The sequence below is a fragment of the Hemitrygon akajei genome, chromosome 23 (assembly GCF_048418815.1).
Source record: "Hemitrygon akajei chromosome 23, sHemAka1.3, whole genome shotgun sequence".
In the NCBI taxonomy this organism is placed as follows: Eukaryota; Metazoa; Chordata; class Chondrichthyes; order Myliobatiformes; family Dasyatidae; genus Hemitrygon; species Hemitrygon akajei.
The window spans coordinates 56,511,786-56,530,832 of NC_133146.1; the positions used below are offsets into that span (position 1 = coordinate 56,511,786).

Genomic DNA, 19,047 nt, shown 5'->3' on the forward strand with positions numbered 1-19,047 from the left:
TTGGTGAATAGGTGGCCAGGGTGAGTAGTCAGCAGTAATTTTTTCCAACTCTTTTCTTCACTCTGGTGATGAACAGATATTTTAATGTTTGTAGCTGACAGCCTATGATCTTCTCTGCTGAGTGGACCACTCCACACAACCTGGACTTGGAGAGGGAGGAGGTAGTGGGAAAGCAAACAGCGATAGAGGAGGCCACACACTCTCAATAATGTCTGAGTAAAAATTCATCAGGATGTGTCCCGAGATGTCAAGTTTCCTAAGCTGGTGTAAAATGACAAATACAAGTTTTTTTGAACTGAAACCCTTTTTAAAAACATAATTCAGAGAAAACAGCAGGTATTGTACAGATGAAATTGCACATTGTTGTCTTTTGATAACAAATTATTGACCATGTTCTTCATGGTGGTCTTGGAAGAGCAGCATCAATTCTTCAACGACAGCATTCTATTAGGACTGTTAGGATGGGAAACAGCTTCTTACACCAGGCTGTAAGACTACGGAGCTCACTGCCACCACCCGGGTCTCGTTATGTATGAAGTGCCAATTGTGTTGTAATGTTTAAATGTGCATGTATGTTGTAAATATGCATTATGCTAAATGTCAGTCTTCTGCAAAATATTCTATTTCTTGTTAATTTATTTGTTGTGATATTACTTGATGTGTTGTGTGTGAGTTACACGTATTGTGTGAGACACCTTTGTCTGGAGGAACATTGTTTTGTTTGGTGGTAATACATTTACTGTATAGGATTGACTCGAATGAGCCTAGCGGAACAAATTTACCCAATACTGGGGAAAACTGATGTCCATTTAAAAACTGGAAGATTTGATGTCTAATGACTACAATGTTTTCCCATTGTCTATTTGAATCTTCGTGATGTTATTCTCCAAATCTTGAACCAGGCTTTGGCTTTAACCGCTCATTTCTGGTGAAGGGTTAAATGTTTAAAATTATATAGATGTGCTTGCTACTGGTTTAAGGCAAAGGACTTCCATTTTGTGCCCCTGCCCCCATGTTTATTGATAAATGCCCATGGTGCAGTTGGAAATCCAATTTTGATTTACTCATACAGTACATGAGGGGAACCCATGAACATTACCTCTCTTTTTGCACTGCTTATTATATATATAATATACTTATTGTAACTTATAGTAATTTTTTATAGTTTGCACTGTACTGCTGCAAAACAAAATATTTCATGCCACATGTCAGTGATAATTAACCTGATTCTGATGTAACAGTTGTGTAGTGGAGTCAAATGGAAGTGGGGTGGGGGGGGGGTATTGGCTATAGAGAGTTCTATGCTCCATATTGTATATGGATGGTGGGACAGCAGTGTCCCCTCCATCTTCCTTAGCCTCAAGAGCTTTTTTGCCTCCATTCAGTAAATGACATCTCCTGTCCCTTCCTTGACTTTGAATTGCTTCCAAGCCCTTTCTCTCTGTCACTGCTGTGACAGTCTTTCTCCCAACTTCCAGAGGTATGATCTCTTGATCCCTAGACTTTCCACCTGCCAAGGCACCAATCTGGCAGGCCACAGCCTGAGAAATGAAACTATCACCGTGGTGAATTACTGCCAACAGACTCAACAGGGCTGAGAAGCATCACCTAGTGTTTTCCTGAGCAATTACCCTTTGAAACCCCCCTTGTGAATATTGTGATCGAGGCCCCAAGCAAAAAAGATCTCTCTAATATATCAACCAACAGAGTTTATATCTCAGCCTACATTTATACTTCAGGCCCACTTTCTTTCAGGATTCTGTCCAATATATGTCAGTATTCAAGGCACTGTAAACTTAAAAACAGGAAACTCTACCAAATTGTAGCTGGGAAGCTCCAAGTAAAGATGCCCATTTCAAGGAAACTTTGCTGTAGGTGTAAAGGGGTGATCTAACAGTCTGAATGAGAATACTTCTTTCTAACAAAACCATGAAGAGGATTGATTATTACAACTTAATCCAAAGTATGAACTGATGACAGCTACCTCTGATTCAAATACCATGTGTTTCAAATCTGGTCCACTGCCAGGAAACATCAAACATGAGAAATTCTGCAGATGCTGGAAATCCGAAGCAACACACACACACAATGCTGGAGGAACTCAGCAGGTCTGACAGCATCTATTAAGTGAATAGATAATCAATGCTTTGGGCCAAGACCCCTGTGCAGGACTGGAAAGGCTTCTCCTTTGCCTTTCCAGTCCTGATGAAGGGTCTTGGCCCAAAACGTTGACTGTTTACTCAGCTGCCTGACTTGCTGAGTTCCTCCAGGATTTTGTATATCACTGTGATTATATTTCAGTTAACTTAGCAGAATCTTACAATCTCTTGCCAAAGTGCCCTTGCCCCACTCCCCACACACTGAGTCCCCTCTCCAAAATGGGAGATTTTCTTTCTGATCTTCTCTATGTATTACTTATTTGAAAGGGCAAAAGTTCTTGATTGTAAATCATATTGCGTATTTGTTCTTACACAGCACTGTGGGATTTTTAAAAAAGTTAAATATTGCAGGATCCGAAAATATTGGCTCTGTTAGTGCTGTCAATTCTATATAGGTTGGTGTTATTTGACTAACTGCTTTATGGGTTCACAATCAGAATCAGGATTATTATCACTGACATCATCATTATGTGCCAGGTGGGCGATCATGGTCTTTCACCGTGATTGTTCTCGGCAAAGTTTTCTATGGAAGTGGTTTGCCATTGCCGCCTTCTGGGCAGCGTCTTTACAAGATGGGTGACCCCAGCCACTATCAATACTCTTCAGAGATTGTCTGCCTGGCATTTGTAGTTGCATAACTAGGACTTGTGTGATATACACCAGCTGCTCATATGACCATCCACCACCTGCTCCCATGGCTTCATGGGGGGGTGGGGTGAGGCTACACCTTGCCCAAGGGTGACCTGCAGGCTAGGGGAGGGGAGGAGTGGCTTACACCTCCTTTGATAGAGACATATCTCCACCTGTCCACGACATCACTGACGTGTGAAATTTGTTGATTTGTGGCAGCAGTACAGTGCAATACATAAAATTTATTATGTTACGATGAGAATACATAAGGTTTCAAATCCATAGTGCAAAAAATAGTGAGGTAGCATTCATGGGGTCATGGGCTGTTGAGAAATCTGCTGGCGGAGGGGAAGAAACTGTTCCTAAAATGTTGAGTGTGGATTTTCCCTGATGGTTAGAATGAGAAGAGGGTAGGTCCTGGATGGTGAAGGCACTCCCTGATAGATTCTGCCATCTTGAGGCTGTGGGTTCAATGGTGGAGTGACTATTGGCCATGATGGAACTGGGTGAGTCTCCAACACTCTACAGGTCTTCATGATTCTGCGCATTGGTTCCCCCATATCAGAAATTGGTGCAATGTTAGCTTGCTCTCCGCAGTACATATGTAAATTTGCTAGGAGCCTTTGGTGAGATATGAAATCTCCTCAAATTCCTTTTGAAATACTGCATGGCGTCTTCATAATTGCATCATTGTTTTGGGCCTAGGCTAGATCTGCTGAGATGTTGACACCCAGGAACTTGAAGGTGCTCGCCCTTTCCGATGCTGACCCCTCAATGAGGACTGGCACGTTTTCTCCCTACTTCTTCCTGGAGTCAATAATCAATTCCTTGGTTTTACTGGCATTGAGTGCAAGATTGTTGTTGTGACACTGTCAACCTGCTGATCTACCTCAATCCTATATGGCTCCTGTGACAATGGTGTAACAATGTGTATAGAAAGCCCCAGTGACAGTGCGTAAAGAGGCTGTAGATAAATTAAAATACCTTGCCCCTCATGGCTCATGTGGTTACATCAAACATTCTGCAATAGAATTTGTGAGAACTTAGAAATTCATTGTTGACAAGCTTTACAAGTACACTCTGCTTTTGTTCGAGAGTATGTAAGGACTTGAGTATGGCTTTCAATTTTTAAAACTGTTGGGGTGTATTCTGGAGTTGGGTATATAGCAAATATTAATTTCACCAGCAATCAATCTTCAGATTTGAAGGTGGATTGCAGATTGAATTTAAAATACAGCTCAGAACAATTGGATCTCAGATGCCTGAATTTGGCCTAGAGTTAGTGGAGGTTAACATTCATTTTGGGTGTCTGGAGTGTGGGTGCAAAGAGTGAGGTGTATGCAAGCTATATGTAGTTCAAAGGAAGCATTGTAGATATATGGTAACTATAAAATAAGACCGTTGATATTTAGCATATAAATTGTCATGTAATATTGGGTCGAGCAGGCCTTTTTTACAGAAGTGTCTCAATATGATGGCTGTTGCTCATTTTTGCTGACTAAAGTGCATCTATATCTAGTTCAGTTCAGTTGAATATGCTGCATGCTGGTGTTCAGTTGTGCTCTGCACCATCCCTCAATAACAAACGCAACACATCCCAACACTTATGCCTTGGCAAACATATCGAATGTCCTCTTCACCACCCTATATACCTGTGCTACTACAGGGAGCTATGAATTTGCATTCACTCCAAGGTTTCTCTGAACCTCAACACACCTGATGTTCCTGCCATCTACTGTATATGTCCTTTCAGTATTTCTTGTCTCTAAATGCATTACCATAGAATTTAATCCAGCAAAATATATAATTCTTTCCAAATTTCCAACCATCTATGTCCATCTGTAACCTTCCACAACCTTCTTTGCTATCTAGTGTTCCACCAAGTTACAATGCTATCAACAGATTTACTAATCAGTCCAGGGTAACACACACACAATGCCGGAGGAACTCAAAAGATCGGACAGCATCTACGGAGAGGAATAAACAGTCAATATTTCAAGCTGAAAATTTTCATCAGGACTGATGATGTGTTACTAATCAGTCTGCCTACATTCTCCTCCAAATAATTTATATATACAGTACTGTGCAGAAGTCTTAGGCACATGAAAAATTCTGTAAAGTGAAGATGCTTTCAAAAATAATGAAAAATTCCTAAATATCAAAAAATATTATGAAGAGCAGTAACCAGTTTAAAAAAAAATATAAATCAAATCAATATTTGGTGTGTCCACCTTTGCCTTTAAAACTGCATCAATTCTCTTGGGTACACTGCTGTGCAATTCTATAAGAAAATAGGCTGGTAGGTCATTCCAAGTATCTTGGAAAACTTGCCACAGATCTTCTGCAGACTTCGGCTGTCTCGTTTGTTTCTGTTTCTCCAGGTAATCCCAGACAGCCTCAGTGATGCTAAGATCATCAAAAAACCCCACCACCACTACGCTCTGCTTCCTATCGTTGATTATCTTTGGTCCATTTTGTCAACACACATTGGATCCTATGTTCTTAACTTTCTGTGGCAGCTTACTAAATGGGACTTTGTCTAAAGCTTGGTTAATCTCCAAGTAAACTACGTCTTTCAATCCTTCTTCATTAATTTTCTCAATTATCTCCTCAAAAATTCAATGAAATTCAGGAGACAGGATTTCCCTTATGAAATGGATCGCAAAGTAAGGGAACATTGGATGATAAGAAAGGTTGCTAATTTAGCTAATTTTTTTTTTAAAAAAAGTATAAGGTAAGGTTTAGGAAGCTAAAATTGAACAGGGCTGTTGAGAAATAAAGAAGCCAGGAAAGAATTGAAGAAAGAAATCAGGAGAGGTAGGAAGGGCCATGAAAAGTCCCTATCGATTAAGATTATATAGAACCTCAAAACATTCTGTGCACACATCAGAAGCAAGATGATAATCAGGGCGAGGATGGGACTACTCAAAGATAAAGGTTGGAGCACATGTGGGAGAGCCCCAAGTGAATACTTTCAGTATACACCAAGGAGAAGGACATAGAGTTTGGTGAGATCAGTGTAAGGCATGATCGTATACTAGGACATTTTGAGATCAACAAAGAGGTGATGATGGTTCTCTTGATGAACATTAAGATAGTTATGCCTAATGAGGCATATCCCAGTTTATTCAGAAAGACAAGACTGTTGGAGCACGAGGTGGCACGTTTTTGGTAATTTTTAATGCAGATGGTTATGGAGTCTTGTTCATTGAGTTAATTCAAAACAAAGATCAGAAGATTTCTGGTTATTAAGAGAATTAAGGGTTATAGCAGGGGTTTCCAACCTTTTATATGCAATGGACCTATACCATTAAGCAAGGGTCTGTGGACCCCAGTTTGGGAACCCCTGGGATATAGAGAGAGTGCAGGGACATGGTACTGAAGTGAAAGGCCAGCCACAATCTTGCTGAATGGCAGAGCAGACTCAAAGGGTCAATAGTTCACTCCTGCTCCAGCTTCATATGTTCCAACACTTCTGATACAGAAACATTATTGGCTTTGTGAGAAACATCTGCAATCCTAGTTTTTTTTAAAATTCTCCTGGAATACTTGAGATGTATTTTTGCTTACTCTATTCTTTCCTGCAGCTCGTATTGTATTTACATCACATAGAACATTCTTCTGCCCTTCCTCATTGTGGATGTTGATCCAGAAATGCAGGACACGAGCTCATTTTAAAGAAGGGTGTATGTTCTTGGAAGGTTTGGCTTGTTCATGAGGATTCTCTTAAGTTTCTACAGATGCAGTATAGAAAGTGTCCTGACGAGTTGGATTGCAGCTGGTATGACAACTGCTCTACTTTGGACTATGGAACATGCAGAAAGTAGTAAACTGCCCAGTACATCAATAGCCTCGCCACTTCCTTCCATCTTCACTGTCTGTTGCATCAGCAAGTCTAGTTGTATCTTCATCGATGCTTGCTACCCTGGCCATTCTCTTTTCTTTCTTTTACTATCTAGGAAAAGATACAAGAGCCTTAAAGCCTGGATGACCAGATTCAAGAACAGCTTCGTCCCCACTGCTATCAAATTTCAATCACCTCTTTCAATTTGTAGGGTGGTACAGCAGCATAGTGGCTAGCACAATGCTTTACCATACAGGTGACCCAGGTTCAATTCCTGCCGCTGTCTGTAAGGAGTTTGTACGTTCTCCCCATGACCACATGGGTTTCTTCCGGGTGCTCTGGTTTCCTCCCACAGTCCAAAGATGTACCAGTTGGTAGGTTAATTGGTTATTGTAAATTGTCCTGTGATTAGACTAGGATTAAACTGGGAGTTGCTGAGTATCATGACTCAAAGGGCCTACTCCATGCTCAGTCTCTCTTAATCCCCTTCTTGGTGGTCTGACATGTTCCTGAACTTCTAGCTCTGCTGCCTCTGCTATTGTCACTTCAGCATTTCTTTTTGCACAATTTCAGTTTGCACTAATATACTTTGCACTTTTCTGTTTTGCTCTCATCACTCCATTTCTTGTTGTATTTCTCATTACAATTTATGCCCTTCACTCTGTAACCTTCACATGAGTTAGGAATTCATTGCATAGATACCTTGGTGCAGATAGCAAGAAACTTGACTGAACCTGAGATCGGTCTTCTCGATGTCAGAACATTTGAACTTTACTTTCTGGTATTGCTGTATAGTCATAGCTATTTCTCCAGCAATCAATATGCATATGGGGGCTTGAATGACAAGAAACAGATAGACATCTACATATAGATACTTGTATAGGAGGGGGACCTGCCGATTCAGCTCACTGGTCCATGAGGTTTATTCGTCTCTGTGCTGAACTGAGGCTGTGACCTGTCCCTGAATCAGTTGTGGACTCACTTTCTTTAACTTCAATCCCAAATACTATTTTGAATGCTATTTGCTTACTTTCATTGCTTGCATGATTTTTTTTCTTTTCCTACACAATTGGAGGTCTTCTCTTTTCTAAAGGGTTCTGTTGGGGTTTCTTTGTTTTGAGGCTGCCTGTAAGGAGATGAATCTCAAGGTTGTACAGTGTATACATACTTTGGTAATGTACTTTGAACTTTAGTATCAAACTTATAGCCTCTTTATCCTATTTAGGATCATTAACTCAGTTTTTCAAAAGAGACATTCTACTTTACGGTGCAGCTCTCTACCTTGGAAACTGTTCCTTCTTTCTTAAAATGCAATCCAGCAAATGAAAATTTTCCAATATATTTTTCATTCAATAAAAATGTTCCACCAGCTTTACTTGGCTTGAGTAAATGCACAACAATATTTTAGTCCAAATCATAAACACCAGAGGTTCAGCAGATGCTGGAAATCCAGAGTAACACACACAAAATGCTGGAGGAACTCAGCAGGTCAGGCAGCATCTATGAAGAGTAATAAACAGTTGATGCTTTGGGTGGAGTCACTTCATAGGTCCTATGAGGAGGAAAAACCAGTTGTTGTTTCAAGCTGAGACATTCATCAGGGTCTCCGTAGATGCTACCTAACCTGCTGAGTTCCTCTAGCATTTTGTGTGTCTTACTCAATATTTCAGTGCAAATTCTGTGATGAGACAAACAAGAAAGCTCTAATTGCCCTTTCATAACTGCACAATGTAAAAGGGACCAGTTTTGCCATGACGTTTCATTGTAATGCCCATCACATTGACCAATAGTACAACATTGCGAACCCTCCATACATTCTCTGGCTATCCATCCTATAGGGTGATGATGGCTCCTTTCAGTCAGTTAGTGGGGTTTGATATGTGCGTCCTGGAGTGGCTGTACAGGCTGATCCCTGACAGGCACTGCTTGCCACATACTTGGCAGGTGAGGCCTGGAGGGGCAGCAGGGGCAGAAGCTCTGTTGTGGCACTTCCTGTGCCTTTCCTCTGTTGCCTCTATGGGTTTGTTCTCAGCATCATCCACACCCTTTCTGATGGCGTCCTTCCACTGTGAGCGATCTTGAGCCAGATCCTCCCATGTTGAATGATTGTCAATATGTGCACTGGATGTACTGATCTGCTTATCACATCATTGCATTGTTCTGAGCACACGTATTCAATTCGCCATTGATTAAAATGTGATCCAGGGAACATAAAATTGACACAAAATGCTGGTGGAGCACAGCAGGTCAGACAGCATCTATAAGGAGAAGCACTGTCGACATTTCAGGCCAAGACCCTTCGTCAGGACTAACTGAGGGGAAAGATAGTAAGAGATTTGAAAGTAGTGGGGGGAGGGGGAAATGCGAAATGATAGGAGAAGACTGGAGGGGGTAGGATGAAGCTAAGAGCTGGAAAGGTGATTGGTGAAAGGGATACAGAGCTGGAGAAGGGAAAGGATCATGGGATGGGAGGCCTAGGGAGAAAGGAGCACCAGAGGGAGATGGAAAACAGGCAAAGTGATGTGCAGAGAGAGAGAGAGAGAGAGAGAGAGGGGAAAAAAGAGGGGGGAGAAAACTAAATATATCAGAGATGGGGTAAGAAGGGGAGGAGGGGTATTAACGGAAGTTAGAGAAGTCAATGTTCATGCCATCAGGTTGGAGACTACCCAGCTGGTATATAAGGTGTTGTTCCTCCAACCTGAGTGTGGCTTCATCTTGATAGTAGTCTTTTAAATATTGGTGAGACCCGATGCAGACTGGGAGACCATTTCGCTGAACACCTACGTTCGGTCTGCCAGAGAAAGCAGGATCTCCCAGTGGCCACACATTTTAATTCCACGTCCCATTCCCATTCTGATATGTCTATCCATGGCCTCCTCTACTATCAAAAAAGGGTTGGGAATTCCTGTTCTAAAAGAAACCAATGGGGAATAATTTTAAAAGTATCATAACAAAATAAAATTAATACTTCTACCAAAAATCAGGATTTCTGAAAATCCCAAAATAATCTTAATAATAGTATTTAGTCAGAGCATTTTACATTTACACATTAAATGTATATTACTACTTTATTTCAAATGAATGGTCCTGTTTTAGTAAAAATTGTTTTTGCTTAAATTTAATTCCAGCAGTACTGGGGTTTTCTTTGGATTTGTTAGTTATAATGAAGGGTCATCAAAGAAGGCCGAAGTTATAGCACTTGAATCAGGAGAGGAACAAAAGTAAGTGTAAATCCCTGGAGGAAAAAAAAGCTGTAAACTTTTGGATGTTGTAATTAATAGTATTATTACTACAGAACAAATCATTCTGTTGGAAAACATCTAAACTTACACTGTACAAAAAATGACAACCGCACTATTCATATAAAAATTATTACCAGCGGCAAATACACTCATTCACAACAGACCTTCTGACTATAATAACAGATGACAGCATGGTTAAAAGATTAACCACAATTTATCATTCTGACAGTTTCAAAACAAAACGTCATATACCATTTCCTTCAAGGTTAACTTGGCATTTCAAATTATTTGTTAAATTTGGCACTTGCTGTCTTTTTTTTGGACACCACTTCAAAAAATCAGTAGGAAGTCTAAAACGGGCACTTAGTTTTACCTGTTTAATTGTTTCATTAAAATTATTTTTGCTAAGGGGGCGCAAAGTTACAAAGTGTAGATTGGGTGGGCATATGTGATATAAGCTATTGGTAAGTATTCACTGAAGTCACCCCAATGCTGATGTATTTTAATGAATGCAGCAAAAGGAGGGTAGTGCCAGAAATAGAGGCAAGAGTAGGCCATCTGCCCCTCAACCTACCCCACCATTCAGTAAGATCATAAGTTGATAAATTTTTACTTTAGTCCTACTTTCCTGTACTAACCACAATCCCAATTCCCTTAACATCAAACATCTATCAGTCTTTAAGAAATAAAAATCATGCCAGATATAACAGGAAAGGCTCTGCACTAATTTTTTTATGTGTTATATTAATATAGATTGATATGTTAAATGTTATCTGATTAAATCAACAGACCCTCTGAAAAGCTGGTAACTACAATTTGCCAGGTCTTGGGTAGGAGCCTTTTTAAAAAAAAATTTTTATTTGAAGCTGTTACATCAATTGTAAATTAGTTTAGAATTAGTTTACACACAAAATCTTTTGCTCAATATGCCACTGGTGTTTAAGGCAACATGGAAAGTCCTCCATCTTTGACAGTGTTCATGGCTTCCTTCATCATGTCAGTAGCTTCCATTTAGGACAGATAAACCACATGTGTGTCTGTCTTACCCTGCAGTCAGCTCCTACACAGATAAATACGAGTTATCTTCCATTATTAATTGGATACAGTCATTTTCTATCAGTAACTTTAAGTTACACTCAACTTCAAATATAGTTACGAGAGGTATCCAGGAAATTTCCATTTGCTGACCCTCATCATCATGTAATGATTATCAAAATGATTAAGCTTTCGCCAGGAATACCAAGAGGACTACAGCCTTGAGAAAGTAAGGAGGCATGGGATCCAAGAGGACATCGCTTTTTGGATCCAGAACTGGCTTGCCCATAGAAGGCAAAGAGTGGTTGCAGATGGGTCATATTCTGCATGGAGGCTGGGGACCAGTGGTGTGCCTCAGGGATCTGTTCTGGGACACTTTTCATGATTTTTGTAAATGACCTGGATGAGGAAGTGGAGGGATGGGTTAGTAAGTTTGCTGATGATGCAAAGGTTGGGGATGTTATGGATAGTGTGGAGGGCTGTCAGAGGTTACAGCAGGACATTGATAGGATGCAAAACTGGGCTGAGAAGTGGCAGATGAAGTTCAACCCAGATAAGTGTGAGGTGGTTCCTTTTGGTAGGTCAAATATGATGGCAGAATCTAGTATTAATGGTAAGACTCTTGGCAGTGTGGAGGATCAGAGGGATCTTGGGGTTTGAGTCCATAGGACGCTCGAGGCAGCTGTGCAGGTTGACTCTGTGGTTAAGAAGGCATACGGTGTATTGGCCTTCATCAATCGTGGAATTGATTTTAGGAGTCGAGAGGTAATGTTGCAGCTACATAGGACCCTGGTCAGACCCCACTTGGAGTACTGTGCTCAGTTCTGGTTGCCTCACTACAGGAAGGATGTGGAAACTATAGAAAGGGTGCAGAGGAGATTTACAAGGATGTTGCCTGAATTGGGGAGCATGCCTTATGAAAACAGGTTGAGTGAACTTGGCCTTTTCTCCTTGGAGCGACAGAGGATGAGAGGTGACCTGATAGAGGTGTATAAGATGATGAGAGGCATTGATCGTGTGGATAGTCAGAAGCTTTTTCCCAGGGCTGAAATGGCTGCCACAAGAGGACACAGCTTTAAGGTGCTTGGGAGTAGGTACAGAGGAGATGTCAGGGGTAAGTTTTTTTACTTGGAGAGTGGTGAGTGCGTGGAATGGGCTGCCGGCAATGGTGGTGGAGGCGGATATGATAGGATCTTTTAAGAGACTTTTAGATAGGTACATGGAGCTTAGAAAAATAGAGGGCTATGGGTAAGCCTAGTAATTTCCAGGTAGGGATGTGTTTGGCACAAATTTGTGGGCCAAAGGGCCTGTATTGTGCTGTAGGTTTTCTATGTTTCTTGTCTTGTCATAGGGTTTGGAGGCTTGCATGCCTCAATAACCTAGAGAGCTATGTTAGCTGGAGTCAGGGCTTTATGCTTTGGCTCTTGCAGGGTCACCCACATCAAACAGGTCAAAGGGTAGAGGCCAGGCTCAGAGAGGTCCACTGGCCCTCCAGGTTTGGGGGTTCAGCTCAGGGCCAACAACTGTGACTGGTAAAAACAGAATTGTTACAGAAACAGTAATGAAGAATCCTTCCACATGTGAGAGCGATGGGATTCCAGGGTCTCCATCCAGGACTTGCATAACTGTCAGCAGTGAAAACTGAGTAACTGACATAATGAAGGAAGCCCTGAACATCACTAGAGATGGAGGACCTTCTTTGCTTTCCTAAATGGCAGTGGCCTAACAGGCAGTAGGGAGGAATACCTAGAGAATACTACAACCAGAAGCTTCAGGATGCAGTCTTGTGGTAAGTGTGAAAGCTAAACAAAAGATCTATTTACCGAACAAATGCATTGCCACTTTAAATGGATTTTGTGTCCAAAATGGTATAAGTTCATTCTCTTCAAAATCTAATTAAGCTCAACTGCTTCAACTGATATTAGTAATTATTCAAGTGAATATCTGCAGAGTAAACAGTTTTTGAGAAGTCAGTAAAAAGCACAATTTTTTTTTTGTTTTCATTTTTATTAATGAAAGTTGTAAATTCCTGTTAAGTGAATATGAATACTTCAATTATTTAATTTTACAATTCAATTGTAATGAAACATTACTTGACACTTATTTAAATCACAGCAAATTTAAAAGAATATAAAATAAATCATATTCATAAAACATTCCATTGTGATTAAAATGTGCAGGGGATTTGGCCAAAAGAATAGTCTTACTAAGTTTTTCTGTCGACCTCTGGTAATTAAATACAATTTTGACATTTAAATGACTATTCAAGTAACAGGAATTGACTGTACATCAATGATAAGTTCACTCTCCCCACTAGGTAAATGTTTATGGATATTAATATATGTTCATATTGTTAGATTTAACCCTTACACCACATCTGAATATTCCTTGCTGACTGTACACGACACAACCTCCTCACAAATAGTAACAGAAATTGTGTTAATACGCTTAACTCTTTGAAGTACAACTAACATTGAAATCATTATGATTTGCAACACATTTTAAGACTAGGGCAAATTAAAATGGATCAAAATATAGGGAGTGAAGTAAATTTATTAATTTACTACAATCATATGTAATACTACCTATGTTATCATGTACGTATATACATAGTTTTCTCTAAAGAGGAATAGATTAATTCTCATTGGGCCTTCTTGCTGGTGCGTAGCTGCAGACTCCAAGTAAGCTAGAAGGTACGATTGATTAATTGATTGACAGAATACTTAAAACGCACATCATGTAAAATAAAACAGCCTGGGGCTTTAAGGCTGTATGAGATCCCCAGTATCCTAAGGAACATATCAACTGGATATTGTTCGAAAAATACCTTATTTCAGCCTGCTTTGCACTTTAATTAATCCTTTTATCCACACAGCCCAACTCTGGTAATGGGTTGAGAGGGAAAGGTTTCCAATTGGGATTGCTTTTGTCTTCTCTCATTAATTCTCATCTACTTTAAGCAGCCCAATCTAGCAACCTGAGCCCATGTCTAGGACACAATCTATAGGCAGTCTGAGAAGATTAGCTCACTTATCTTTTTCCCTCAAAAGAAACGGCCTTGGTTCCACTTCAGCTTTGCCTCTGCGAAATGCCTGAGATGAGGCATGCAGAGCAAATAGGAAATAACAGCCAATTACCCAAGTGCTTCAACAACATGACACATTATGCTAATATTCCAGAGCAGAAGCTGCCATCCATTCCTATTTGCATTCAACACAATGGAAGATGCTTCATTCACCTAACTAGCAACACATTCTTTCTCATTGTTTTTCTTCTGTGTGGTGGTGGGGGGGGGGGGGGGGAATTGATGATCAAAAGATGCCTTTTTTTTTGTGCAGGGGGTAGGTTTGCTGTTTCTCTTTGAACTGACTTCCATGGGTTTCTTTGTTTCATGACTATCTGGAGAAGATGAATCTCAGAGTTGTATACTGCATGCATTACTTTCATAATAAATTAGCCTTTGAACCTTTGAACATTCCTATTTGCATTTAACTGAGGTGTTTCAATCAGATCACACCTAACTGGGAACACCTGGTGTTCATCTCAATAATCCCAACGTTAATGATATGTTTAAGTGGTGTAAGGGTTCAACCAAATGTACTGTTAAACATGGCAAAGTAAACCTAATGATTTTCCCCCTCAATTGAGTATTTTCACATTGGAAAAACATCCTCAATAAAGAATATGTGCTAAGAAAAGTTCTTTTAAAAAGAAATCTAGAATACATTCACTCAGATTAAAATGTCACTTACATATAAATTATAGGAAAGATGCACTTGTTAAATAAAAATAAAATGAAAAAACAATACAAATGAAAGAGGGATATTTAATAAAATTCCAAGCTATAACAAACTACAAAAATATAAAATGATTGCAGATATGGCAAAAGATATGAAAAAATGTTCTATTGCAGAGTTAAGAAGTTCTCTTTCACTGTTAAATGCGGAGGAAGTCTTAAATCACAATTCATAAAAAATAGGTAAGATGTTCATTGTGGAATCAGCACATGGCTTTGTAGCTGCTGGACTGAAAATTTACATCCTGATTCTGACTTGCTTTAAATACAAATGTACAAAATGTAAACCAAGACAGTTATAGAGAAATTTACAAAACCTTTTTTTAATAAAGACAAAATACAGTTCTAGTAAATGCTATTTTCTTAAATACGTGCAAGTAGCCATTTTCATTGATTTGCTATTGCGATACTCTAAGGAGACGCCATCTTGTTTCAAACGTCATGATCCCAGCCTCCAAGACAGACCTGAGAGGAAGTGGGGCAGCTCGAGCAAAGGAAACGGAGCAGCTCTGTCATGTGGAATGGTTACCCTACCAGGAACTGGCGCGTTCCTGCTAAAGAGTTCCAGCAAAATGGGGAAAACTGAAGAATACCAAGATTCACCATACGAACGATGAGCTGAGACTAGCTGTTTCCTCCAGAGTTTGAATTAGCTTGGTGATAATCCACATGATGATTGGAATGGGCCTTCACACTTGTAGTGCTGTTTGAATGATTATGATGATTCTGCAAAAGAGACCACAGCAGATGACTACCACAGCAGGAAACAAACATCATTTTTGATTGAAGAACACAATTAAATATTTTTCAATTTCTAATCAATTCAAGTTTAATTATCGTTCAACCATAGGTGAATACTCATGAATACAGTCAAACAAAACAGTGTTACTCTGGAGTCAAGGGGCAAAACACAGAACCAACAGTCACACACAGCACAAAGAAAACACAAGAAAGCAAGCACAAATGGTATCACAGTCACGCAGTAGAAGTGTCCAAAACACACCATCACAACTCCGACTCCAGCTTGGGCACTGGTACACCGCACCAACCCCCCCCCCACCCCCCCCCCCAAGTGACACCATAGCTTGAGGTCCATTCCTTGCACACACAAAACAACAAATGCATGTAGAATATCAGTAATACACAACAATGCATAATTTTGACAGTAATCTCGTACTGGAGAAATGCGGCTAAATTTTGGAAGGTAAAATGGAACCTTTTTGGGGCAAATATTCTGTTGCACCGTGGCCTGGTTTGGTAAGTTACTGCACTTCAGTCATTTGTTCTTGAAACATCTGTTCTTGCATTTATTGTTTTTGGTTTTTCTCCCCCCCCCCCCCCCCCTGCATGATGGGGTTTTTTTGGAGTTCCTTTGTTTCGTAGTTGCCTGTTAAGAGATGAATCTCAAGATTGTATAATGTATGCATACTTTGATAATAAATGTACTTCGAACTTAAAGCACAGCGTTAACCACTAGAGTTCAGCGACACTATGACAACCGTGATCACTTTGCACTAAAGTGAATTTCATGTTTATTTGTATGATTTATGCTATTTCCTGTAAAACTTGTATTTAATTTGTTTTTCTTGTGGATGCCAATTAAGTGATGCAACACGGCTGTGATGCTGCTGCAAGTATCTTGGAGAATTTATCACAGTTCTGCAGACTTTGACTCTCTCACTTGCTGTTGTCTCTCCAGACAGCCTCTATGTTGAGATCAGGGCTCTGTGGAGGCCATACCATCTGAAACTATCTATCTATCTATCCAGGTTGCCTAAGGCTTCTGCACAATACTGTATAATAAATAAATTAAACAAGTAGTGGGGGGAAAAAAGAGAAAAAGAAAAAGACAAAGAAGTAGTGCGGTAGAGATAATGGGTTTGTTGTCCATTCAGAAATCTGATGGCAGTGGGGAGGATGTTATTCCCCAAACGTTGAGTGTGTATCTTCAGGATCCTGAACGTTCTCCTTGATGGCAGCAATGAGTAGACAGCATCTTCTGGGTGATGGAGGTGCTGCCTTTTTGAGGAATTGCCATTTGAAAGATCAGACTTCCTTAAAAAGTGGCACTCACTTCTCTGCTGTTAAGAAGTGCCAGACTTCCCTGGTTCAGCATCGACAAAAGTAGTACAACAATACATAGGAAAGTTGTAGAAGGGAACCTCTGTTTAATACAAAACCCTGCAGCACCATTAAATAGTTTTTGACCTTTTAAAACCTCACTGTTCTAGAATGTTCTCACAATGAAGTGCATCATGGTCTGTGTTGTTCAAACAGGCAGCAGACTGCTTCCAACTTGAACTCAAATATAATTCAAAAAACAGCATGTTGGGTCAAAGTTATTATGTATGAATTGGGCCATAGTCATTATGAAACTTGGTGCTCTTCTACACACCATTATTGTAAGGTGTGGTTATTTGAGTTACTGTCGCCTTCCTGTCAGTTTGAACCAGTTTGGCTATTCTCCTCTGACTGACTGGATTTTTTGTTGTTTGCACCATTTTCTGTAAACTCTAGAGACTGTTGTGCATGAAAATCCTATGAAATCAACATTTTCTGAGATATTCAAACCACTCCATCTGGCACCAACATTCATTTCACGTTCAAAATCACTTGGTTCACATTTCTTTGCAATTCCGACATTTGGTTTGAACAAATGAATGTCTTGACCATATCTGCATGTTTTTATGCACTGAGTTGCTGCCAGATGATTGACTGATTAGATATTTGCATTAATGAGCAGGCATACCTGGTAAAGTGGCCACTGAGTGTATATCCCACTGGATTCACTTTCAAAACTATGGTTCATTGAAAACTTTGCTTACCGCTAAACAAATTATATTTGTTCTTTTGAAATGGTTCAGTTCCTGAAACACCATATCTAAATTTGCAAATTTTGTTCCCTGTGGTTGAGAGTCCATTTTGTTCTGCACCCTGCCTTCATAAAGCTTTTTCAGTTATGTCACATGTGTTTCATTGATACCTGTCAGCCATACTAATTGCTCAGGCCAAAGGCTCTCAAGCCTTTTTAACGCGATGTTCAAACATTGTCGTCTTTGGTTCACTATCTAGTTTTCTTATGCTGTAGATTCTGGTTAATTGGGCAGCTGCTTATTTGGGACAACTGTTAACAAAAAAAACTAATCGAGAAAATAACTGGGATTCCTTTTGTTTATTTGGGACACCACACTGCTTAATTGGGACAGGAGACCATTGCCAAACATTTTCTAACTAGGATCAGTCACGTGGACTTGTGTGGCCGTTGGACACACACCGTGCTGAGAGCAAACAGTTTTTAAACTGTTTTTAATTCCAATCCTGCCAAAGATATATATATATCTCTTTTTTGTTGCACAGCACTGTGTTTGTCAATATGGAGTGGAGAGCAAGTTTGTAAATCTGGCGGGAGCAAAGGATGATGAGTGGAGCACTGCAGGTGTGTGGGACAGATGGCAAAGAAGTGCCAAGGGTGGGGTGCAGACACCCAGCCATGAGGCACCAGGCAAGGTCATTTGATTCCACACAATTGGTTTATTGATGATTACAGAATGTCTCTCTGGTGCTTCCCTCTCCTCTCCCTGACCCTTTCCCATCCTTTGTCCACAACAGAGACCCATATCAGAACCAGGTTTATTATCACTAATATATGTCATGTAATTAGTTTTTTTGGGTGGCACCAGTACAGTGCAATACATAAAATTGCTACAGTATTGTGCAAAAGTCTTGGGCACCTTAGCTATACATATATACACCCTTCTACCCTGGGATTAAATATCTGTGAACCTTCATTTTATTTATGTTCTCCATGATTTTATGAAGTCAAACACCTACGCTCCGGGGGGGGGGGGGGGGGGGGAAGATCCTCAGCCTATCAAGACCCTCCTTACACCTCCAGTCCCAGTAATATCATTATGAATCTTTCCTGCACCCTTTTTGGTAAAATGAGATGGGCAAACAGAATACTCCCATGATGGTCTGACCAACATCTTGTACAGTTCTAACACAAAATCCTATGAATTACTTTTACTCAGGAACAAAATGTTCTGCTGATAAGATAGAAGTAGGAAAGTTGTTTCCATTGGTGGGTGAGACTAGAACTAGAGGATATTACCTCAAGCTTCAGGGGAGAAGATTTAGGACAGATGAGGAGAAACTGTTAGGCCCAGAGAGAGGTGAATCTGTAGAACTCTTGCCTGGGGAAGCAGTTGAGGCTTCTTCACTAAATATATTTAAGGTACAGTTAGATAGATTTTTACATAGTAGGGGAATTAAAGGTTAGGGGGAAAAGGTAGGTAGATGGAACTGAGTTTATGGACAGATCAGCCATGATCTTATTGAATG

The 19,047-nt window shown here is 40.1% G+C and overlaps 1 protein-coding gene across 1 annotated transcript in view; it reads right to left on the minus strand.

Moving 5' to 3' along the window:
• Positions 1–14,191: 14,191 nt before the first annotated feature.
• Positions 14,192–19,047, minus strand: part of LOC140715471 (G protein-coupled receptor kinase 5-like) — a 301,765-nt gene continuing 296,909 nt past the window's right edge. The window contains exon 16 of the mRNA XM_073027715.1: positions 14,192–15,432. Within this exon, the coding sequence (XP_072883816.1) occupies positions 15,331–15,432 (102 nt within the window). The 3' untranslated portion in view covers positions 14,192–15,330. The remainder of the gene's footprint in view (positions 15,433–19,047) is intronic.